Source organism: Callorhinus ursinus, unplaced genomic scaffold (genome assembly GCF_003265705.2).
Source record: "Callorhinus ursinus isolate GAN/ISIS: 27379988/994484 unplaced genomic scaffold, GSC_fseal_2.0 scaffold59, whole genome shotgun sequence".
NCBI lineage: Eukaryota > Metazoa > Chordata > Mammalia > Carnivora > Otariidae > Callorhinus > Callorhinus ursinus.
The window spans coordinates 8,920,553-8,943,917 of NW_027397121.1; the positions used below are offsets into that span (position 1 = coordinate 8,920,553).

A 23,365-nucleotide genomic window follows, 5' to 3' on the forward strand; every position below is an offset into this window, starting at 1 on the left:
TGATGACACATTCAAAATTTTAATCTTCCCGGGGCGCCTGGGTGGCTCAGTTGGTTAAGCAACTGCCTTCGGCTCAGGTCATGATCCTGGAGTCCCGGGATCGAGTCCCGCATCGGGCTCCCTGCTCAGCGGGGAGTCTGCTTCTCCCTCTGACCCTCTCTCCTCTAATGCTGTCTCTCTCATTCTCTCCCTCTTAAATAAAGAAAATCTTTTAAAATAAAAAAAAAATTTTAATCTTCCCTGACCATCCTGTTACCCCTGATCCCCTTTAACTTGCTCTACTTTTTCTTCTAACATCATATAAATTTTAAATTATATTTAGTGTTTGTTGTCTGTCCTCCTCCCACACCATTTTCCACAACAGAATGTAAACTTCACAATGGCAAGGATCATTGTTTGGTTGACTCTTATATCCCAACCACCTAGAATAGGGAATGGTACAAGGTTGATGGCCAATAAATTATTTTTATATTTTTTTAAAGATTTTATTTATTTATTTGACAGAGAGAGAGAGAGAGAGGGAGCACAGGAGCAGGGGGAGGGGCAGACAGAGGGAGAAGCAGGCTCCCCGCTGAACAGGGAGCCCGATGCAGGGCTTGATCCCAAGATCCTGGGATCATGACCTAAGCCAAAGGCAGACGCTTAACTGACTGAGCCACCCAGGCGCCACCCCGCCCAATGATTTTTTAAGTCTTTTTATCAAAGCATACTATATTTATTTATTTTTGATGAATTTTCACAAACTGAGCAGAACATGTAGCCAAAAATAAAACTTTAGCGCCACGGAAGCTGCTAGAGGGCCTCTTCCAATCATTGCCCTCCCCCAAGACTTACTACTATCCTGACTTATAACAACATATATTAGTTTTACCCTTTTTTGTACTTTATACAGATGGAATTATACAGTAAGAGTTTTCCTGTGTCTGTCTTCTTTTGCTCAACATTATGTTGAAGAAGTTCATCCACATTGTTGTATGTAGTTGTGGTTTGTTCGTTCTTGTTGCTGTAAAATAATAGTCCAATGTATGAATAGAACCCAATTTATTTATCCTGAATGAACGAATTATTTAAGCTCCCGCTCCTTTGTATCCTCCTCGATGTCACCAGAGTTGTTGCAAAGATTAAGAGAATTAGTACACAGAAAGCATTTAGGATAGTATACAGTGGGTGCTCAATAAGTTTAGCTATTGATTTTGTTATGTTCAGATATTTTATCCAACTTGCAGTGATCTCTTCCTCATCTGAAGCCCCATACGTTTACTGTAGCACTCTTTAAGAGGCCAACCTAGCTTCACCACTGGGAAGAGCCAACACTCCTGTTCTCAGTACATGAAATAAGCTGGTGAGGGGGCGCTAATTGGATTATCTCTCCCCAGAAAGTCAGGAAATCTGAAATAGTGGCCGGAGTCTGGGGATTGCTAGAGTTAACACTCATCTGGACCTGTTGGAGGAAAGGTCCAGGAACAGCCTCACTGAAGACTTGGGAACTCTGTGATTTGTTCTCTCCCTGGGATTGGCTTTTTTTTTTTTTTTTTTTAAGATTTTATTTATTTGACAGTGAGAGAGGGAACACAAGCAGGGGGAGTGGGAGAGGGAGAAGCAGGCTTCCCACTGAGCAGGGAGCACGATGTGGGGCTCGATCCCAGGACCCTGGGACCATGACCTGGGTCGAAGGCAGACGCCCAACAACTGAGCCACCCAGGCTCCCCCGGGATTGACTTTTTAATCCTTTCTGCCATCCAAGTATTCTGTATCCCCAGTATCTGTCCTCAATATCCTCCAAATAGAAGCTCCGTTTCTCTTCATTAGAGTCAGTTTCTGCAGCTTGTCCCCTAAAAGGACCTCAATGACTCATTTAATGCTTAACTTATCAGGACTTACAGTTTTCTGAATCCTTTACTCTATTCAGTAACATCAGTTCTTTTATCCATCCATCTATCCATCCATCCATTCAATTTTTAAACATTATTGAGGGCTTATGATATGCCAGGCGCTGTGAGGTAGATCATATTATCCCTACTTTCTGATGAAAGACTCAGAGAGTCTTAGTGATTTGTTAGGTAACAAAGACTAGTGATAGAGAATATTGGTTTAAGATAATCCTTGCTTGGGGCCCCTTGCTGGCTCAGTCAATAGAGCATGTGACTCTTGATCTCTCGGGGTTGTGAGTTGGAGCTTCACATTGGGTGTAGAGATTACTTAAAAAAAGTAAAATCTTAAAAAAGAAAAAAAGATTATCCTTGCTCTTCCCCATGGGCCTGGGTGGTGTTTTTTCTGTCTGTACATGTCTTTTTGTCCCATCTAAATTCCTTGAGATCAAGGCTATCATATATCTGGAATCTGCCTTGAAGTCCAAAACCATCTGCTGTAGTTGACACATTACAAAATTGTGGATGGATTGCTCATATGGGCAAATCCTTGCTGCCCTTCCCTCAAAGATGTTCACTTCTTCCCAAACCCAGGAAAAAAATTCCCCCCAAACAGAGACCAAGCTGACTTGATCCGGAGAAGGATAGTTTATTTAATTTAGTGTACCTCTGGCTCATAATTCTGTGTCCTTTTTCCATGTTGGGATCATTAGAATCCCCATCAATCCCACAACATTCCCCTACCACAAATTAGGGCAACTCAGAGATATTTTTCTTGGTTGGGGGACCTGCTGGCTTCTCCTGTTCTCTCGCTTTCTCCTCATACATCAGGATCCTGGTTGAGATGGGAAGAGACAGAGGGATCAGGGGACAGTCTTCTTGAGAGAATAAATCTTAGGCTGCTGTGAAAGTCTGGAAGAGGACAGGCGTTATTATGGTGGGAGGAGGAGGAAGAAGAGCAGGGATGGCCGTGCTGGGGGCTGTAGGGACCAGAACAATGGATAGGGATAGGAACTTGGAAGGGTCCCTCAAAGAAGGGAAGAAATAGATGCTGAATAATGTGCAGGTGAGCCTGGGGATGGGGGTAGGGTTGAGGAGAAAACAGGTAAGCATAGGAAAGATTGGCACTGGACCCTCACATTTTTAAGATGGCAGATCTCTTGCCCAGCATCATCTTGAGGAAGTCAGAGTAGCTGAAAGTCTCCCCAGAGCCGCCGGACACCTCCCTGATTAATTTCTTGAGCTCCAGGTGGGTCTTGGGGACCCCCAGTTTCTCCAGCATCCGCTTCAAGGACATGATATCTAGAGGCAGAGGAGGGGGGTGAGAAAAGGGGAGCCTCTCTCTCTCTGTCTTCACCTTCCCATTTCCATTCTAGTCCCTCCTACTCTTGTAGCTGGGCCCTCTCCCAAACCACTGGGAATGGAGCATGGTAGGAGAGACCTCCCTGTTCCTGGGTCTGCACACCGCCCCCCCCATCACCCTTTTCTCACCGATATCTCCGTTTCCATTCAGGTCAAACTCCATGTATTTCTCTGAGTGAGAGGAGAAAGCAGGGTAAGCGCTGGCTGGAGGGTCCCAGGCTGGGGCAGGGCAGGGGCTTGAGAAAAGGGCCGCTGACCAAGTGCTGGGTGGGGAAGATGTGGAAAGGGGAGGTGGGGCAAGCAGAGGAAGTGTGGGTTGGGTTGAGGCACCCTGTTAAAGTGTAGGGAACCAGAGAGGGTGCTGAGAGGGGCAGCCCAAGGAAAGAGACTACAACCAGGGGGAACAATAGAGGCAGCCTCCCTTTTTTCCACCACACATGTAGACTCTGCGTCTTTGAGGTCCTTTCTGAGGAAATCCTGCCCTCCTCACTCCCCATCTGCCCCTACAGTTTTCCCCTCACTCTTAAAGGTTTCCAGTTTGGAGGGCAGATCCTCATCACTGCTATATTTGGGATCATCCAGGAACTGCTGTGGGGAGAAAGCAAGAGCCAGGATAGGTCCCCCTGGTCCAGGGGCCCCTTCCCCGCAGGCCCTGCCCCTCAGATCTTCCTTTTACCTTGTTGATTTCATCGAGTCTCTCTTCCTGCTGGGCCTTCAGCAGCCCGAAGGCTTTTCCTCCTGAGGGGGCACAGAGGTTAATGTTTCTTCACCCCCCATTACTCTTCTTTCCCCCACACCGGCCCAGGGTCATCACAGTTCTGCCCTGCTAGACCTGCTCACCACCTCCTAGCCCTGCCCAGGTCTATCCGTCTCCTTGCTCCCATTTTAGGCTCTGCCTCTTCTACCTTCCTTACCCTGTAAATCCCTGGTTTGGCTCATAGCTCAGCAGATGTTGATGGAGAGACTGGTAGATAGGTGGTTAGAGATGGAGCTGGTGCTCTCTCGGTCTGCCGGCTCTCCTCTCCCATCAGCCTCCTCGGAGGCCTCCCTCCTAAACTTCCTCTTTCCCCTCATTCCCTCCTCCTCCAGTCTCAGGCCTCACTTCCCCTCAGCTTCTGCTGACATGAGCACCCCAGGAGGAAGGGGCCGGTGGCTCTAGGATTGAGATGAGAAAATAACATTTTCCCAAATTCCTCTTAAGGAGAGCCCAGTCTAGGGGTGCCTGGGTGGCTCAGTCATTAAGCGTCTGCCTTTGGCTCAGGTAGTGATCCCGGAGTCCTGGGATGGAGCCCCACATCGGTCTCTCTGCTCAGCAGGAAGCCTGCTTCTCCCTTTCCCAGTACCCCCTACTCGTGTTCCCTCTCTCGCTGTGTCTCTCTGTCAAATAAATAAATAAACAAACAAACAAATAAATAAATAAATAAAATCTTTAAAAAAAGAAAGAGAGCCCAGTCTGTGCAGGAAGAAGCCACTGGAGGTATGGGGGAGGGCTATTTACTCTCAGGAACAAATAAATGGTCTTTGAACAGGTGCAGAGGGTCAGGTAAATAAATCTTAAGACTTGCATTTTGTCGGATGTCATGAGTCTGGGCACGCAGGTTTGGATACATAGCCGAGGAAGGGCTGACTGGATTTTTCTACACTGTGAATGGGAGAAAAATCTCAAGTCCACCGGCAGATCTAAAAGGACAGCAAGATGGTGTAGGGTCGGAAAGGGAGAGAAGCTTCACTCCCAGTCTGGCAGCTCCACAGAGGCACTTGGAAATATGGCAATGCCTAACACATGAATTGTATTTGTTCGCTTTAGGATGTGCAATGTAACCCATTCATCTTCTCTCCCTTGAAATATTTAGTGAAATCTACAGAGCTGAGGAATTTTTTTAAGATTTTTTTAAAAGATTTTTATTTATTCATTTGAGACACAGAGATACAGAGAGAGAGAAAGAGCATGAGCAGGGGGAGAGGCAGAGGGAGAGGGAGAAGCAGGCTCCCCGCTGAGCCAGGAGCCCGACGTGGGGCTCTGGGACCATGACCCGAGCCAAAGGCAGACGCTTAACCATCTGAGCCGTTGAGGCGCCCCAGGAATTTGTGAATCTAAGTAGATTCTTTGGAGGAACTGAAAGTGGTGCTGAGAGAGACGGTATTTGTGGACACAAGAGCCAGGGGGTGAAGCCCACATTAGGGGTGTGTGTTTGTGTGCGTAATCGGGGCCAGTCACCGTGGGTTCAATAGGGTGGGTAAGTAGCCTCTAATAAATGTCTCCCCCACACATAGCCTTTTCCCTTTTTTTCGTTGTATGGGTAGTGGCTTCTGGGGGGGGGGCGGTGAGGCTAGTAGGTTCCAGAACCTCACTGAGACATTTTTGTTCAAACTCCCCACCATTTTTGTTCAAACCTCCCAAACTCTAGGTGGTTCAGTCAGTTGATTGTCTTGACTCTTGGTTTCTCAGCGTTGTGAAATCTAGCCCCGCAGGGGGCTCCCTGCTCAGTGGGGAGTGTGCTTGAGATTCTCTCCCTCTCCCTCTGTCCCTCCCCCTTCACTCTCTCAAATAAATAAATAAATAAATAAATAAATAAATAAATAAATCTTAAATAAATAAATAAATAAAATAAAAACGAACTCCCCACCCAGAGCTCCACCCACCCTGTCCCAGCATCAGTGGAGACACCTTTCCTTCTCCTCTCCCCTTCACCTTACTTCCCCTTCTGCAGCTGGGAGTATTCACTTCTCACTGCCCTCTCCCTGACCCGTGCAGGTCGGGGGAGATGCTGGGGTGAACTCTGAATTCTGGACTTCCCTTTACTGTAGCTGCCTCTCTCCTTTCAGAGAAAGCTGCAACCCACACTCAGGTCTCAGTGCCTAGTAGGGGGGATTCATTTCTTTTTTTTTTTAATTTTTTATTGTTATGTTAATCACCATATATTACATCATTTGTTTTGCTCATTTCTTTATTCATACATTCATTCAACAAATAATTATCAAATGCATACTATATGCCACCTCAGTGATCCAACCAAGTGTCAATTCTTGTCCTCATGGACAGTCTAACTGCGGAAGACAGACAATAAAAATAAACATATTGGGCGCCTGGGTGGCTCAGTCGTTAAGCATCTGCCTTCGGCTCAGTTCATGATCCCAGGGTTCTGGGATCGAGTCCCGCATCGGGCTCCCTGCTCTGCGGGGAGCCTGCTTCTCCCTCTCCCACTCCCACTGCTTGTGTTCCTGCTCTCCATGTCTCTCTCTCTGTCAAATAAATAAATAAATAATCTTTAAAAAAATAAAAATAAAAAAATAAACATATTGGGGTGCCTGGCTGGCTCATTCAGTGGAGCATGTGATGCTTGATCTTGGGGTTCAAGCCCCATGTTGGATGTAGAGATTACTTAAAAATAAAAAATTCTAAAAATAATAAACATATTAAAGGTGACAAGTACCTATGCAGAAAAACAAAGTAGGGAAGGGGGATAGGAAGTGCTGTGGTAGACTGCAGTTTTATTTTTGTTTTTATTTTTATTATTTTTTAAATATTTATTTATTTGAGAGACAGAGAGTGAGAGCATGAGCTGGGGCAGGGCAGAGGGAGTAGGAGAAGGACAAGCAGACTCCCTGCGAAGCTGGGAGCCTGTGGGGGGACTTGATCCCAGGACCCCGAGACCATGATCTGAGCTGAAGTCAGATGCTTAACTGACTGAGCCAGGCACCCTGGACTGCAGTTTTAAAGAGGGTGATCAGAGAGGCTTCTCTGAGAAAATATTTGAGCAAAGACTTCAGATAGGGGCATATCTGGCTAGCCCAGTCAGTGCAGCATGTGAGTCTTGATCTCGGGGTTGTAAGTTCGAGCCCCATGCTGGGTGTAGAGATTACTTAAAAATAAAATCTTAAAACAAAAAAAAAGACTTCAAGAAGGTATGGAAATAAGCCATGTGGCTATATGAGAGAGGAGCATTTCAGGCAAGTGCAAAGGTCCTGAGGTGAGAACATGTCTGGATATCTGGAATATTTGTGAAGCAGCAGGATGGCCAGTGTAGCTGGAGCCAGGTGGATGAGAGGAAACAGGCAGGAGATGAGGCCAGATTGGGTAGGGCCTTATAGGCCATTGGGAAGTCTCTGGCCTGTATTCGGGATGAGACTCCCCCCCAGACTGTTCTTTCCATCAAGAATGGTTTGGCAGACTACCATAGTGGGACAGAGCTTAGATGCTCAGAGAAAGCCCCGGGATAAAGTGAGAGCTGCTCTGACATGGGACAAAAGTGAAGAGTAAGAGTATCTACAAGGGCAAAGGGTGGAGAACAAAACCCGGTGTAAACACAGATGGCAGGAAAGCCTGTGAAGACCCGACATACAGGAAGACATCGCCCACCCGGACTCAGGGGCCCGGCCCCCACGGTCACAAAGACGGCTGACTCCTAGTAGTAGGGGTGAAGGGGGGGCTTCTGGGCAAGGGTGGGAAATGCAGGGTTGCATTAGGGGGCAGCTTCAAGGAATCCATGAGAACACGGACATAGGGGAAGTAGATAGCTCTCTGACTGGCTGCAAAATCTAGATCTGAGCAGAGATAATGCAGGAGCTCCTTAAAACAGTGGTTCCCTCTGAGTGGCCCTTCCCACAGCATTACGTGGAGGTGGTTAGAAATGTGCCTGGTTGGACTACTTGGTATTTACCCCAAAGATACAAATGGAGGGATCCGAAGGGGTACGTGCACCCCGATGTTTATAGCAGCAATGTCCACAATAGCCAAACTGTGGAAAGAGCCAAGATGTCCATGGACAGATGAACGGATAAAGAAGATGTGGTATGTATATACAATGGCATATTACGCAGCCATCAAAAGGAATGAAATCTTGCCATTTGCAATGACGTGGATAGAACTGGAGGGTGTTATGCTGAGCGAAATAAGTCAATCAGAGAAAGATATGTATCATATGACCTCACTGATATGAGTAATTCTTAATCTCAGGAAACAAACTGAGGGTTGCTGGAGTGGTGGGGGGTGGGAGGGATGGGGTGGCTGGGTGATGGACATTGGGGTGGGTATGTGCTTTGGTGAGAGCTGTGAATTGTGTAAGACTGTTGAATCACAGACCTGTACCTCTGAAAAAAATAATACATTATATGTTAAAAAAAAAAGATAGCAGGAAGGGAAAAATGAAGGGGGGCGGAATTGGAGGGGGAGACGAACCATGAGAGACTATGGACTCTGAGAAACAAACTGAGGGTTCTAGAAGGGAGGGGGGTGGGGGGAGGGGTTAGCCTGGTGATGGGTATTAAAGAGGGCACGTACTGAATGGAGCACTGGGTGTTATACGCAAACAATGAATCCTGGAACACTACATCAAAAACTAATGATGTAATGTATGGTGATTAACATAACATAATAATAAAAATTTTTTTTTTAATTAAAAAAAAAAAGAAATGTGCCTGGTTGGGCCTCAGCCCAAACCTACTGAATCAGAAACTCTGGGGGTGGGGCCTGACAATAGGTTTTTAACAAGTGCCTCAGGTGCTTCTGATACAGGGTCAAGTGTGGGAGTCATTGCCCTAAAGCAATGGAGAGGTGCCCGAGCCTGTGAGGCCTGCTAAACCCAGGCTGAAGGTAGCGTAGCTTAAGTACGGGTTAGTGGGGGGTGCGGCTGATCAGCCTTGGAAGAAGAAGAAAAGGAGTCACAGGGGCCAGACATGTTAGTGTCCAGCGAAGCAGTCAGGAAAATGACCTACCTGGAGAACCCCATGAGATTAGAATCCCTATGGAACCGGCACCTGTTGCTAAGGGCCCTTGCTATGATTCCATGCTTTCCCGGGGGGAACTGCTGCTTAGAATCAGGCCCCATGGAGTGTGCTTACAGGAAAAGCATACATGGGCCAGAAAACTTGTTGGTGTGTGTGTCCTGTTTGCCCCTCCATTTTCCCTCTCCCACTCTGCTCTCTGCCGCAGGAGGCGAACCTGTACAGAGCACATCAAGGGCACCTCTGGCTTCCAGCCAGTCTTGGCTGTTGGAGAGCCTGGCAGGAGAACAGCAGGAGGGAGGACATTAAGCTGCGGGTGTTGGTTCCCCTGGCCCCCTTCCCACGGGGTCACCTCAGGCTGGCGGAAACCTCCACTTACAGGCAATGCTTCTCTCCAGGCAACCTGCACTGCAAAGCTCTATCTTCCTCCTGGTTTCTGTATGGCCAGGAGATAGATATCAGTGGGTCCGTGAACTCGGAAAGGGAAAAATGGACATCCTTTTCTCATATTCAACATTACATGTGCTGCTTGTCAAAAACCACATCACAGTTTAAAGTTCTTTTTACTTTATTATTATTTCTTAAAGTTTATTTATTTAAGTGATCTCTACACCCAACGTGGGGCTCGAACTCCCGGCCCTGAGACCAAAAGTTGCACGCTCTTCCAAATGAGCGAGCTGGGGGGCCCCACAGTTTAAAGTTCTTGTTCAAGCCAAGCAATAATATAGTTTGCACTGATGTGTCTTTGTTTATTAAAATCTAACTTCAACGTGCCTGTATTTTATTTTTTAAGATTTTATTTGTCAGAGAGAGAGAGAGCACAAGCTGGGGGAGTGGCAGGCAGAGGGAGAGGGAGAAGCCAGCTCCCCACCGAGCAAGGAGCCCGATGCGGGGCTTGATCCCAGGATCCCAGGATCACGACCCGAGCCAAAGGCAGACGCTCAACAGACTGAGCCATCCAGGTGCTCCTATTTTATTTTTAAGATTTCATTTATTTATTTGATGGAGAGAGACACAGCGAGAGAGGGAACACAAGCAGGGGCAGTGGGAGAGGGAGAAGCAGGCTTCCCGCAGAGCAGGGAGCCCAATGTGGAGCTCAATTCCAGGACCCTGGGATCATGACCTGAGCCGAGGGCAGACGCTTAACAACTGAGCCACCCAGGTGCCCCGGCGTGCCTGTATTTTAAGTGAACTCTACCCCCAACGTGGTGGGGTGCAAATTCATGGCCCCGAGATCAAGAGTCACATGCTCTACCGACTGAGCCAGCAAGGCGCCCTAACTACATCACTAATGAAGTTATCTTTCCATTATTGTAAATAATACTGTTCATTTAAGTACAGAAAGCTTTATCCACTTCTACAATTTTTTTTAAGTAAACTCTAGCCCCAATGTGGGGCTCAACTTGCCTGTATTTTAATTTTTTTTAAAGATTTTATTTACTTTATTTGAGAGAGAGAATGAGAGAGAGAGAGCACATGAGAGGGGGGAGGATCAGAGGGAGAAGCAGACTCCCCGCTGAGCAGGGAGCCCAATGCGGGACTCGATCCCGGGACTCCAGGATCATGACCTGAGCCGAAGGCAGTCGCTTAACCAACTGAGCCACCCAGGCACCCTGTATTTTAATTTTTTTAAATATTTTTTATTTAATTTATGAGAGAGAGGGAGAGAGAGCATGCACAAGCAGGGGAGCTGCAGAGGGAGAGGGAGAAGCAGGCTCCCCGCTGAGCTAGGAGCCCGATGCGGGGCTCGATCCCAGGACCCTGGAATATTGACATGAGCTGAAGGCAGACACTTAACCAACTGAGTCACCCAAGCACCCCTTGCCTGTATTTTATTTTATTTATCTATTAAATTATTTATTTTTAAAGATTTTATTTATTTGACAGAGAGATACACAGCGAGAGGGGAACACAAGCAGGGAGAGTGGGAGAGGGAGAAGCAGGTTTCCCGCGAGCAGCGAGCCCGATGTGGGGCTCGATCTCAGGACCCTGGGATCAGGACCTGAGCCAAAGGCAGACGCTTAACAACTTTATTTGAGAGAGAGAGAGTGAGAGAGCGCATGAGAGGGGGGAGGGTCAGAGGGAGAAGCAGACTCCCCGCTAAGCAAGAAGCCCAATGCGGGACTCGATCCCGGGACTCCAGGATCATGACCTGAGCTGAAGGCAGTCGCTTAACGAACTGAGCCACCCAGGCTCCCTTGCCTGTATTTTAAATGTCTTGTCTTTTATATAATGTGGTAGTAAAGTACATGATTTATTCTATCGCAACTTTTTTTTGAAGTTATTTATTTATTTATTTATTTTTAGTAATCTCAACCCACCATGGGGCTCACACTCACAACCCTGAAATCAAGAGTCACATGCTCTTCCAACTGAGCCAGCCGGATGCCCCTCTATGCAGCTTTTTATTACTATTTTGGTAACTGGAACTCAATATAGTTGGTTTACTTTGTTATATATATTTTTATTTTATGCTCTACTAGAATGCCCAAGACATCTGTGATACAAAATAAGTAAGAATTGCTGCTGTAATCTCTTTCTCCCCTCATCCCTTTGGACCTGAGGTGGCAACATCCCTTGGGATTCCCCTATATTCCACTCACCTTTGTAAATAAATTAGCTCCTCAAATTAACCTAATTTTTAAAAAATTTTTTAAAAGATTTTATTTATTTATTTGAGAGAGAGAGAGAGAGTGCATGAACGGGGGGAGGGGGCAGAGGGAGAAGCAGACCCCCTGTCGAGCAGGGAGCCCCATGCGGGCTCAATCCTGGGACTCCGGGATCATGACCTGAGCCGAAGGCAGACACCCAACTGATTAAGCCACCCAGGTGCCCTCAAATTAGCCTAATTTGAGGGTGCTGTTTCCTGTTGGGACTCGGACTGATAGAGTGTGCACACGTGTGTATGTAAGCGAATGCGGGGGGCTGGGAAGAAGTGGATTTCTGCAGCTTTATTTCTCACTGTAAATGGGCAAAAGGGCTTCGTGTGTACGCACCAGACTCGGGAGCTTGGTTCACAAGATGCTCTCCCTGAAGCAAAGCCAGGAAGCATCGGCCTTATTGAAAGACTTCGCTTTTCTAAAAAGTTTCCTTGGGAGCCTGGGTGGCTCAGTCAGTTAAGCATCTGCCTTCGGCCCAGGTCATGATCCCAGGGTCCTGGAATCGAGTCCCACATCGGGCTCTCTGCTCAGTGGGGAGCCTGCTTAAGCTCCCCCTGCTTGTGCACTGGTACGTGCTCCCTCTCTCTTCTGACAAATAAAATCTTTAGAAATAAATCAAATCCTTTTTATTTATTATTTTTTTATTTAAAAAAATTTTTTTAAAGATTCTATTTTATTTATTTGTCAAAGAGAGAGAGAGCACGAGTGTGTACAAGCAAGGGGAGTGGCAGGCAGAGGGAGAAGCGGACCCCTGCTGAGCAAGGAGCCCGATGCGGGACTTGATCCCAGGACTCTGGGGTCATGACCTAAGCCGAAGGCAGCCGCCCAACCAACTGAGCCACCCAGGCATCCCAATAAATAAAATCTTAAAAAAAAAAAAGTCTCCTTGCAGGGCTTTGAGGGGAGTGTGGCAGCAATTTACTCCTAAATTTTACCTTTTGTCTCCTGGAAACCATATCCAGCAATAATGAGACTGGTCACACACACAGGCATGCGTGCTACCTTTTCACTGCGGCTAGGAGACACAGCATACCTACAGACTCCCAGTTCTGTGTTTGTGTGCCCAGATTCCATATCCGACAGGCAGTCGCCAGTGGTGCCCCAGGGGAAATCAGGAAGAGAGGAAGGGCCCAAGTGACAGCTCTGAAAAAAACAAATACTCCTTCCTGGGAGGAAAGGCCTCACCCTGAGGAGGAGAAGCTGAACGCAGGATGGACCAAATGCACTCAAGTACTGCTAAAGGTGGAGAGAGAATGTTTTGAAGTGTCCAAAGGGACCCACAGGGGGTGCATCTCAGAAAGTACCAGCAAGGGACACGTGGATGACTCAGTCGGTTAAGCATCTGCCTTTGGCTCAGGTCATGATCCGGGGTCCTGGGATGGAGCCCCACATCCCCACACCCCACAGCAGGGCTTCCTGCTCAGTGGGGAGTCTGCTTCTCCCTCTCCCTCTGTCTGCCTCACCCCCTGCTCATGTTCTCTCTCTTGCTCACTCTCTTTCTCAAATAAATAAATAAAATCTTAAAAAAAAAATGAACATTAAAAAAAAAAAAGATGCCTGACTGGCTCCGTTGGTAGAGCATGCAACTCTTGATCTTGGTGTCCTGAGTTTGAGCCCCATGTTGAGCATAGTTTACTTAAAAAAAGAAAAAGAAAAGAAATGAACAGAGATTGTTGGATTGTGAGAAAAAAGGTAAAAAAGAGCAACATAGAATCTTGCCGTTTGCAACGACGTGGATGGAACTAGAGGGAATTATGCTAAGCGAAAGAAGTCAGTCAGATAAAGACAAATACCATATGATTTCACTAATATGTGGAATTTAAGAAACAAAACAGATGAACATATGGGAAGGGAAGGAAAAATTAAAAAAGATAAAAACAGAGAGGGAAGCCAACCATAAGACTCTTAAATATAGGAAACAAACTGAGGGTTGCTGGAGGGGAGGTGGGTGGGGGGATGGGGTAACTGGGTGGTGGGCATTAAGGAGGGCACGTGATGGAATGTGACTGGGTCTTACACGCAACTGATGAATCACTAAATTCTACCCCTGAAGCTAATAATACACTATATGTTAACTAAATTGAATTTAAATTAAAAAAAAAAGAGCAACACAATTTACTGACAGATGACAACACACCAGAAATACATTGCCAAAAGCTGGTAGAAATTGTAGCCCAGAATTCCAAAATGAATTGAAAAACAGCAAAAAAAAAAAAAAGAAAGAAAGAAAAGAAAAACAGCAAAACTTGGTAGAGCCATTTAGCAGTGAAGGAGGGACACATATCAGAAATGCAAGTATTCAGTGAACAGATGGTGGATAACAAGAGGGTATGGATGGGAACAGGAGGAAAGATACAGAAGAAAAATACAAAACTATTTCAAAAATGAACACTGAATTTCTTGGGACAATAAAGACATAATATACATTCATAATTTTTTTTTAAAGATTTTATTTATTTAGGGCGCCTGGGTGGCTCAGTTGGTTAAGCGACTGCCTTCTGCTCGGGTCATGATCCTGGAGTCCCGGAATCGAGCCCCGCGTCGGGCTCCCTGCTCAGCGGGAAGCCTGCTTCTCCCTCTGCCACTCCCCCTGCTTGTGTTCCTGCTCTCGCTGTGTCTCTCTCTGTCAAATAAATAAATAAAATCTTAAAAAAAAAGAAAATTATTCATCTTATCAAAATTTGTAATGTATCTGACATTATATTCCCTTTCATTATTTATTTGTGTGTGTATGCCATTTCTCCTCTTTTCCTTTTTTGCATAATCAATCTGGTCAGAGATTTTTAATATTAGTAATCTCGGTAAATATGTAAAACATTACATATTTTGTAAATATTTAAAAATGTTTCCTGCTGTATTGTTTCTTTTTTATTTCATTAATTTCTAAAAGTATCTTTATTATTTTCCTCTTTAATTTTTTATAATTACTCTGTGCTCTTTTTCTAAGATTTTATTTATTTATTTATTTATCAGAGAGAGAGAGAGAGAGAGAGAGAGAGAGTGCATGCATGAAAGCACAAGCAGGGGGAGCGGCAGGCAGAGGGAGAAGCGGGCTCCCTGCTGAGCAAGGAGCCTGACGCAGGACTCTATCTCAGGACTCTGGGATCGTAACCTGAACCAAGGCAGACACTCAACCGACTGAGCCCCCCAGGCACCCCTCTTTCTAAATTCTTGAAATACCTGTCCAACTCAATGACTTTCAAACCTTCTTTTTTCTTTTATTTTTAAAAAATATTTTATTTATTCACTTGAGAGAGACAGAGAGAGGCAGAGAAAGCACAAGCAGGAGGAGAGGAAGAAGGAGAGGGAGAAGCAGACTCCCCGCTGAGCTGGGAGCCAGACATGGGGCTTGATCCCAGGACCTGGTTAGCCATCTGAGCCACCCAGGTGCCCCCCTCCTTTGTTTTGTTTTGTTTTTTTAGATTTATTTATTTATTTGAGAGAGAGAGAGAAAGCACAAAGGGGGGGGAGGAGCAGAGGGAGAGGGAGAAGCAGGCTCCCTCGGAGCAGGGAGCCCTCAACAGTTTAGATAGGCAGGATTTTCACTGTCGTTCAGTTCAAAATATTTTAAATTATATTATTATATTTTCTTTAACATTTGAATTATTTAGAGGTAGGTTTCTAAAGTTTCAAAATACATTAGAAAACACTTAAAATTTTTTTCCAAGCATATAATAAATATTCTTTGTTACTACTCTTAAATTGTCATGGCTTTTGGTTAGCAATTGTATTCTATATGATTTTGATTCTTTTTTCTAAATGTCTATGTCGTACCTGAAAAGAATGCGTATTTTCTAGCTTTTTGAAGATTCTACATATTTACCTTAGATCAAGCTTGTTAACTATCCGGTTTCACTCTTCTTTGTCTTTCATAATTATTTCCCTGTTTGATTTACCAGTTTCTGATGGATGTGATTTAAAGTTTTCCTTTAATATTTTAGATTAATTTTTTTTTTAAATAAAGAACCTGGCACAGAGAATCTGAGGGCATCTGGGAGTGGTCCCAGCCAGCCTTGGTGGAGCCTGGTAAGGCTTCTCAGGAAAGGAGCGATCGCTCCCAGAGGAAAAAGGCGAGTTCCTTGCAGCCTTGACTCATTCTCCCACGCAGAGAGACATGGAGGAGAAAGAGAATGAAAGATGGGTTGGGGGGAAGAGATGTGCTGGGAAAATGTAGGGTAAGATGGGGAGGCAGAAAGAAATGTGGAGAGAAATGGGGGAAGAGAAAGAAGGATGGAGAGAGAGGTGCCTGGCCCGTGGAAGGTGCTCACCAAATATTTGTTGAATGAATGAATTAGGGAACAAGCAGATGGGTGTGGGGGGAGTGAGTAAAGATGTATGGAGAGATGTGGGGTGTGGGTAGAGACAGGGAAGAAACAAATGATATGAATAAAGATGGTGAGAGGAAAGAGTTGTGGACAGAGATGTGGGAGATATGAGAGAGAAGGGGAGAGGTGAGGAATGATACAAGGGAAAAGGAAGGCAGAGTGTCCAGCACGTGGAAGGAACTCAGTACAACTGCTGTTGAATGGATGGATGAGCCCCAACACTTGGAGAGGAAGGTGTGCAATGGATGTTGAGAAGAAATCACACTGTCCATCAGAGAAGCTATTGTACTCGTTTTATCCTGAGATGACGAGGCCCTTAACTAGCAGTGACAATTAAGATGTGGGAAGATACTTGCGATATCTTAGAGGCAGAATGGACAGGACTTAGAGATGGTTTGGATGGGGGAATTGAGGGAAGGCAGAAAAATATAAATCCCAGGCTTTTGCCTTAAGTGATGGGGTGGATTGTGCTTCCATGCACTGAGATGGGGACTCTAGGAGGCTGACACAGTTTGGGTGGACACTGATGATTTTGAATTGCCTGTGGAACACTCTAGAGGAGATGTCCCGAGGACAGCTAGATATTCTGGACTTGGACCTCAAGAAAGAGGCCTCAGGTGAAGGTGTAGACTGAGATGGAGATACAGACTGGAGTCTCGACGGAGAAAATGCAGTAGTTAAGACTGGGTAAGCCCCACGGTAGGTGCTCGCAGTTCGCTGAATGAAAGTGAGAGAGAGGGCACCTGGGTGGCTCAGACGGTTAAGCGTCTGCCTTCGGCTCAGGTCACGATCCCGGGGTCCTGGGATCGAGTCCCGTATCGGGCTCCCTGCCCCCTGGGAGCCTGCTTCTCCCTCTGCCTCTCTCTCTCTGTCTCTACGGAATAGATAAGTAAAATCTTAAAAAAGAAAGAAAGAAAGTGAGAGAGAAAGCACCCCAAAGTCCACCAACAGCTGAATCATGTGAAAGCACATGTATAGGGTACAGGAGTCTGGAGGGACTCAGGCCTAATTGCTTTTATTTCCCTGGGAAAGGAGAGGTAAGATTCCAAAGGGGAACAACTTCCATGGTGACGTGTAGAATCAAGGTGATGGTTGGAGTAGACCAGGGAAAGCAACTGTGAAATCAGTATATTGAAAAATCATTTGTTGGGCACCTGGGAGGCTCTTGATTTCGGTCCAGGCCATGCTCTCAGGGTTGTGGTATCGAGCCCCAAGTTGGGCTCAGTGCTCAGCATGGAGTCTGCTTAAGACTCTGTCCCCCTGCCCCTCCCCGCCCCTCGCACACACTCTCTAAAAAAAAAAGAAAGAAAAGAAAAATCATTTACAAGATGCGTGCAAGAATGTTCATACCACCCACTTGTACATCATCAGGTGAGTGGATAAATAAACTGTGGTACATCCATATTATGGAGTACCACTCAGAAAAAAAAGTAAAAAGGAACAAGCTACTGATACACACAATAGATAAATCTCACAGACATTATACAGAATGAAAGAAGCTGGATACAAGAGTGTATACTATGTGATCACACTTATATGAAGTTCAAGAATAGAGATATAATATAGGGGTATACATTTATAGGGGTATAAATCAGTGGTTGCTTCTGAGAAGGGAAAGGGACTGACCAAAAAGAGGCAGGGGAGAATTTTCTAGAGTGATGGAAATGATCTGTATCTCACTTGCAGGTGTGTATTGGTTTGCCAGAGTACACTGAACTGTACACTTAAGATCTGTGCACTTAAGTGGGGCGCCTGGGTGGCTCAGTCGTTAAGCGTCTGCCTTCGGCTCAGGTCATGGTCCCAGGGTCCTGGGATCGAGCCCCACATTGAGCCCCTGCAGAGCAGGGAGCCTGCTTCTCCCTCTCCCACTCCCCCTGCTTGTGTTCCCTCTCTCGCTGTGTCTCTCTCTGTCAAATAAATAAAATCTTAAAAAAAAAAAAAAAGATCTGTGCACTTAAAAAATTTTTTTAAAAAGACCTGCATTTTTTGCTGTATATAATTATATCTCAGTGTTTAAAAATATCATTTACGTGGACATGAAGTTCCCAGAGGGATGGCAGAGGTTGAAATAGAGAGGAAGCTGGAGAGTTAGGTGCCTGCTCTTGGTGAATGTGACGGAGAATAGACCTTGACGGCAAGGGGGCGGAAGGTGGCAGGGTCCGATGCATGAGCCTCAGAGGAGAAGCTGTGGTTAGAGACTGAAAGTGGAACGTGGGGGCTGCTAATTTGTTGAAAATGTTTATAAGGACTTGGCCAGAGGAGGAGTCACCTGCATCTCACCACTCCCAGCACAGGAGGAAATCCCCGGTAAGATGGGATCAGGGTGCTGGGATTCCAGGGTTCCTTCTGTGCCTTCACCTCTTTTCCTGCTCTGAGCTCTGACCACCTTCAAGGAAGCCCATGGCGGGGTGTTAAAGAAGTTAGACCAGAGGGCGCCTGGGTGGCTCAGTCGGTTAAGCATCTGCCTTCGGCTCAGGTCATGATCCCGGGGTCCTGGGATCGAGTCCCGCATCAGGCTCCTTGCTCTGCAGGAAGCTGCTTCTCCCTCTCCTCCCCACTTGTGCTCTCTCTCACTATCTCTGTCTCTGTCTAAAAAAAAAAAAAAGAAAAACTTAAAAAAAAAAAAAAGTTGGTTTCAAAATAAATAAGTAAAGAAACTAGACCCAAGATGGGTGCACATCCACTCCACAACTTCTTCATTCGTTGCCTTTCCTCTTAAAAGTTTCTTTTGAAAAAGTCCATCCCTGGGCTGATTAGTGCAGCAGTTCCCATCCTGCTGGTTAAAGTTCCCTAGAGAGTCTCAGAGCTATTGAAAGGGTCCCTGAATCTACACGTATGCCAGGATTTATTCTAGATGGACTTAAAAGAAATCCAAGTACAATCTTTGGAATCCACAACATTTTTGGATATTGGAAATCTTGGGTAGAGACAAGAGACGGAGAGAGCAAGGTATCCTTGAGTTCAGGCGCAGCTGTAACAATGGTCATCCTAGCCCCAGACTGGGGAGGACCTGGGGCAAACCTACACTGAGCGTCCCATACAGTGAAGTCTGGAAATTGACAGATACTGTTCTCATCTCACGGATATGTGAGCAATGGAACCAGGACGCCAACTCAGGCTAACTTGACTTCCAAGCCACATTGTCCTGGGACAGGGAGCAGTGCCCTGTGGGTGTACCTTGAAAGTGTGGAGTTTTCCCTTCGGCCGGTTGCCCATCCCACCCTCACACCCCCACTCCACCGGTGGTGATCTCTACTCCCTCCTCAAACTCTGGGCTTCTCATCGTTGAGTAGAAGAGACAATTTCCTCCACATTGACTCTCTGGGGTGGACATGGGCTGTTGATCGGACGAGGCAAGGTAAGGGGACTGGGCCGAAGCTGGAATTAAGGCCCATTCGGGAAAAACCACCCAGGGGCGTCTCAGGCCTCCCCATGCTCCATGGCCAGCAGGGGGCAGCCCTTGCCTTGCCAAGGGCACCTGCGTCCCACACCCTCAGGTTAGAGGCCCAGAGGGAGCCCGGCTACTACTGGAGCATGGCTGAGTCAGTCCTCACCAGATTATGTGGTTGTGGTGTGGGTGCTTGTGTAGGTGGTTTGGAGAGGTTAAATATGTTCAGGATCGTATAACTAGTTTGTGAAGGGGCTGGCCTTTGAACCCAGGCTGACTCCAAGCCGGCATTCTTTTTTTACGATTTTATTTATTTATTCATGAGAGACAGAGAGAGGCAGAGGGAGAAGCAGGCTCCCCACTGAGCAGGGAGCCCGATGCGGGACTCGATCCCAGGACTCTGGGATCATGACCTGAGCCGAAGGCAGCCGCTTAACTCTGAGCCACCCAGGCGTCCTCAAGCCAGCATTCTTAACCATGAAGTTGCTGCTACTCCAAAACAAAACTCTAGATCACTGCAGGGAAGAATGGGAATTTCACAATGTATTGTGAAACGGAGCTGGAGACAGGGACCCTCAGGGAAAAAGATGCATTAACATCAAAGGAGCCAGAGAGAACTGTGCGCTGAGGGCTGGGCCCATGCCTTCCCCGGCATTGTTCAGGTGATTCTCCTCTTCTATGGGCTGTGCGGTCTCATGTAGGTGTGTAATGCATATCCAAGAATGTGTGGTATATTCTTGTACCAATCCCTGTATAACCTTGCAGTTATGAACTCAAAGTCTTTCCTTTGTGTCTGTAAGAATATTTTTCATGTAAGGGCACTTGGTAGTTTCTCAAGAAATGCTAGCTCAACAGTGAACAAAATAACAGAGTGGGTTTACCAGTGGGTGACAAGTACTTGCAGAACACAATGAGTAAAGCGGACCTCAGCGAGAGGTATATTCCTTTAATGGAGATCTGAATATGAATGAGTCCAGACCTCTCCATCCGTTGCTTTCACTCATCAGCCAAACCACCCACGTCTACGCGATCTAAGTAAAACAGGTTGCTGATTGCTATGCAAATGAAGCTTCCAAAGTCCCTAGCAACCGCCCACCGCCACCACCAATCAGCTTGCTTCTCCTAATCCCCTCTATTATAGAATTTCTAGAGCAGTCCTAGGGGTGGGCCAGCCTAGAGGGAAGGGAACAGACGGGCTGGTTCTGGGCACTGCTGAGCCAAGACGGTGGGGGGGGCGGGGGTGGGGAGTAGGTTAGCTCTGGGCCCAGGAGGGCTCCTGGAGGCGTATTCTGGGTGAAGCGTTGGTCTTCTTGAACCTCAGGAGGCAGGGGAACCACATCCTGGTCTCACCCACCCACCCTAGTGTGAGCTGCCATCTCAGCCCTCCCTTCCCCCTCAGACACTTAGGCCACTGGACCATGTGTTGTCCCCGCCTCCTAGCGACCCAGATACTGCCATTAGCAGAATCCTCTCTCCTCAAGGAGGCATGCATGCGATGCCCGAGGTCCCAGGTCCCAGGTCCTTGATAAGTGATGTGTGACTCCTGTGTGTCATAGGACGCTCCCCACCTCCCGCTGGTGGTGACCAAAGGCCGGGCCACAAGCACTAGATCGTTCTTCCTCCACCCAGACCTCACTTCTCAGATCCCCTTTGCCAACTGGAACACCCTCTGACATGACCCGGATGCTGTTGCTCATCTTTATCATGGTCCATCCAGGTGAGAGGGCTTTCTCCCAGAACCCTGAGGGGTGTGATGCGGGAGGAGAGAGGGTGGGGGAGGCTGACATTGAGGCCTGAGGGGAGTGGCCCAGAAAGAAGAGTGGGAGTGGGTGGGGTCCTCCAGGATCCGAAGCAATGTGGACACCCCCAGTTCACAATTCCCTCCATTTCTCCTTGTTGCCCACTGGGAGGGTCACACCCCAGCTTCCGTCCCAGCGGTCCTTTCTTCTCAGCCACCATCCTAGTAAGATAAGAGTTGAAGAACCAGTATGAAGAGCTGGAAGGGAGGAAGAGGTGAAATTTTTTTTTGAAGGGGTCAATTTTAATTTGATGAACTTAATAAGCCTATTAAACACGGCTTATTATCTAGGGTCTAGATGTAATTAGGAGTTTGGGAGACCTAATTAACTCTGAGGGAAGTTTCTCAGTGAAACTGATTTTAATTAACTGAGGGACGTTAACTATCAGCCGTATCCATGAACTAAATGCAGTGTGGACTCCAGACTCACAGCTTTAGCATCAGCTAGGAACCTGGGGCAAATTCTCGGGCCCAACTCTAAACCCGATGAGTAAAAATCTCAGGGGTCGGGCCCAGGAATCTGTTTTAACAGACATTCCAGGTGATTCCGATGTGCTCTCAAGCTTGAGAACCACTGAAATAGAAGAATGGCAGGTAAATTTCATGAACTAGAGAATCTAATCGGAGATTTTACGAATTGCTTTAATTCATCCATTTGGTTGAGTTAAAGAGGGATTTCAATCAATTATTGCTATGTCTTCACCTGAAGACTTTATTAGTTAATGCTCTTTTAACAAAAAACAAAGCAGCAAGGGTGGTGTACTGTATACGGTATGCCACTGGTATGAAAATAATACCTGGAATAATATAGTTAATTATTAGTTAGCTAGGCAGCCACATTCATTAATGAGCTCCGATTTCAATGGGACAGGTTAAGTTTCAGCAAGACACTACTAGTGAATGCAGCTGGACAGTGATGGGATGGGGTAAGGATGAGAGTTGGTATAGGAAAGGATCTGAAAAACTATTTATTTATTTTTTATTTTTTTAAAGATTTTATTTCTTTATTTGACAGAGAGAGACAGCAGGAGAGGGAACACAAGCAGGGGGAGTGGCAGAGGGAGAAGCAGGCTTCCCTAGGAGCAGGGAGCCCGATGTGATGCTCCATCCCAGGACCCTGGGATCATGACGTGAGCCGAAGGCAGACGCCTAACGACTGAGCCACCCAGGCGCCCTGAAAAACTATTCGATAAACAATGTTAAGAAATGAGGCTGGTGGAGAGTAAAGGGTTTCATGAGGTAGCAAAGTGCTTGATCCTCTGGGTCCTCTGTGGGTGGGGACACCTCTGGGATACTCTACTGCAAGCTCTCTTGTCCTTTCTCTATATTGTAACCGGAGAGGTGTTTCTCTGGGTCTTCTCTTTGTCTGCCAGGATCCTGTGCTCTCTGGGTGTTCCAGCCCCCGGAGATTCGTACCCAGGAGGGCACCGCTGCCTTCTTGCCCTGCTCCTTCAATGCCAGCCGAGGGAAATTGGCCATTGGCTCTGTCACGTGGTACCGGGACAAGGTGGCCCCAGAGAAGGAAGTGAGGAATGGGACCCCGGAGTTCAGGGGCCGCCTGGCCCCTCTTCCCTCTTCCCGTTTCCTCTATGACCATCAGGCCGAGCTGCACATCTGGGACACCCAAGACTGTGATGCTGGAGTCTACGTGTGCAGGGTGGAGGTGCTGGGCCTAGGTGCTGGGACGGGGAATGGGACTCTGCTGGTGGTAGAGAAAGGTGAGATGGGAGACCCCACTCTTCCTGGAAGGTGGGAGTCTTTCCCTGAGGCCCCCTGCTCTCTGTCCCTCCCTGGGCCTGTGCCTGCTTCTTCCTTAGGTCCCCCCTTCGCCCCTTCCTTCTACCGCCCCCATGCAGGACCTCCTTGGCTAGGGGCCAGCACAGTCCTCCTCCTTCGGGCTGGATTCTATGCTTTCAGCTTTATCTGTGTGGCCATGGGCAGCAGCATCTATTACCAAGGCAAATGTAAGGAAGGGGGCTAGGGCAGTGGTGGAAGAGAGCCGGAGGAGGGGGAGACAGAGCAGTGGGAGGAGGGCTGCGGCGGCCGCCGAGCAACTCCTGTGGTCTCTCCTGCAGGCCACCGTCACCTGGGAACACACTGCCACTTCTTAGATGCCACTGATGAGTGATTCCAGACCCCAGGCATCCAAATGTCTTCAAGAGACCCCAATAAATCCTCCTCTGCCCCACCCGCTAATGCCTTCTTACGAGTCTCATGTGTTTCCTTTTCCATTACCAGGG

The 23,365-nt window shown here is 47.0% G+C and overlaps 2 protein-coding genes across 9 annotated transcripts in view; one reads left to right on the plus strand and one right to left on the minus strand.

Annotated features, from left to right (window-relative positions):
* The window catches only part of NCR3 (natural cytotoxicity triggering receptor 3), a 26,890-nt gene extending 3,569 nt beyond the window's left edge, over positions 1-23,321 (plus strand). Inside the window, exons 1-5 of one of the 5 annotated variants that reach the window (XM_025862308.2) lie at positions 18,105-18,246; positions 20,957-21,044; positions 22,499-22,843; positions 22,982-23,089; positions 23,201-23,321. In XM_025862308.2, the coding sequence (XP_025718093.2) occupies positions 18,175-18,246; positions 20,957-21,044; positions 22,499-22,843; positions 22,982-23,089; positions 23,201-23,253 (666 nt within the window). In that variant the 5' untranslated portion in view covers positions 18,105-18,174 and the 3' untranslated portion in view covers positions 23,254-23,321. Of the gene's footprint in view, positions 1-18,104; positions 18,247-20,883; positions 21,045-22,498; positions 23,090-23,200 lie in introns of those variants that run through there. The other 4 variants (XM_073884821.1, XM_073884825.1, XM_073884822.1 and 1 more) reach the window with 4 other exon arrangements.
* Positions 694-4,292, minus strand: AIF1 (allograft inflammatory factor 1). Of its 4 annotated transcripts, none has more exons than XM_025862568.2 (6): positions 4,145-4,292; positions 3,907-3,968; positions 3,752-3,815; positions 3,360-3,401; positions 3,008-3,170; positions 694-1,003 (listed from the first exon to the last, which is right to left on the minus strand). In XM_025862568.2, the coding sequence occupies exons 1-6, from the start codon at positions 4,167-4,169 to the stop codon at positions 868-870; spliced, it is 492 nt and encodes a 163-aa protein (XP_025718353.2). In that variant the 5' UTR covers positions 4,170-4,292; the 3' UTR covers positions 694-867. The 4 variants fall into 4 exon arrangements, with proteins under 4 accessions (XP_025718353.2, XP_025718352.2, XP_025718355.1 ...); XM_025862567.2 differs by having other exon boundaries at positions 3,752-3,818; XM_025862570.2 differs by lacking the exon at positions 694-1,003 and adding an exon at positions 2,502-2,703 and having other exon boundaries at positions 3,752-3,818.
* Positions 23,322-23,365: the final 44 nt, after the last annotated feature.

Bases quoted from the DNA above. Each gene is read 5' to 3' on its own strand.
- AIF1 (XM_025862567.2), bottom strand. From the start codon at position 4,169: ATGAGCCAAACCAGGGATTTACAGG. The intron at 3,969-4,144 runs GTAAGGAAGGTA...GTGCCCCCTCAG, and splicing joins CCAAACCAGGGATTTACAGG to GAGGAAAAGCCTTCGGGCTG. The intron at 1,004-3,007 runs GTGAGGGTCCAG...ATTATTTTACAG, and splicing joins AGATCTGCCATCTTAAAAAT to CAACAAGAACGAACAAACCA.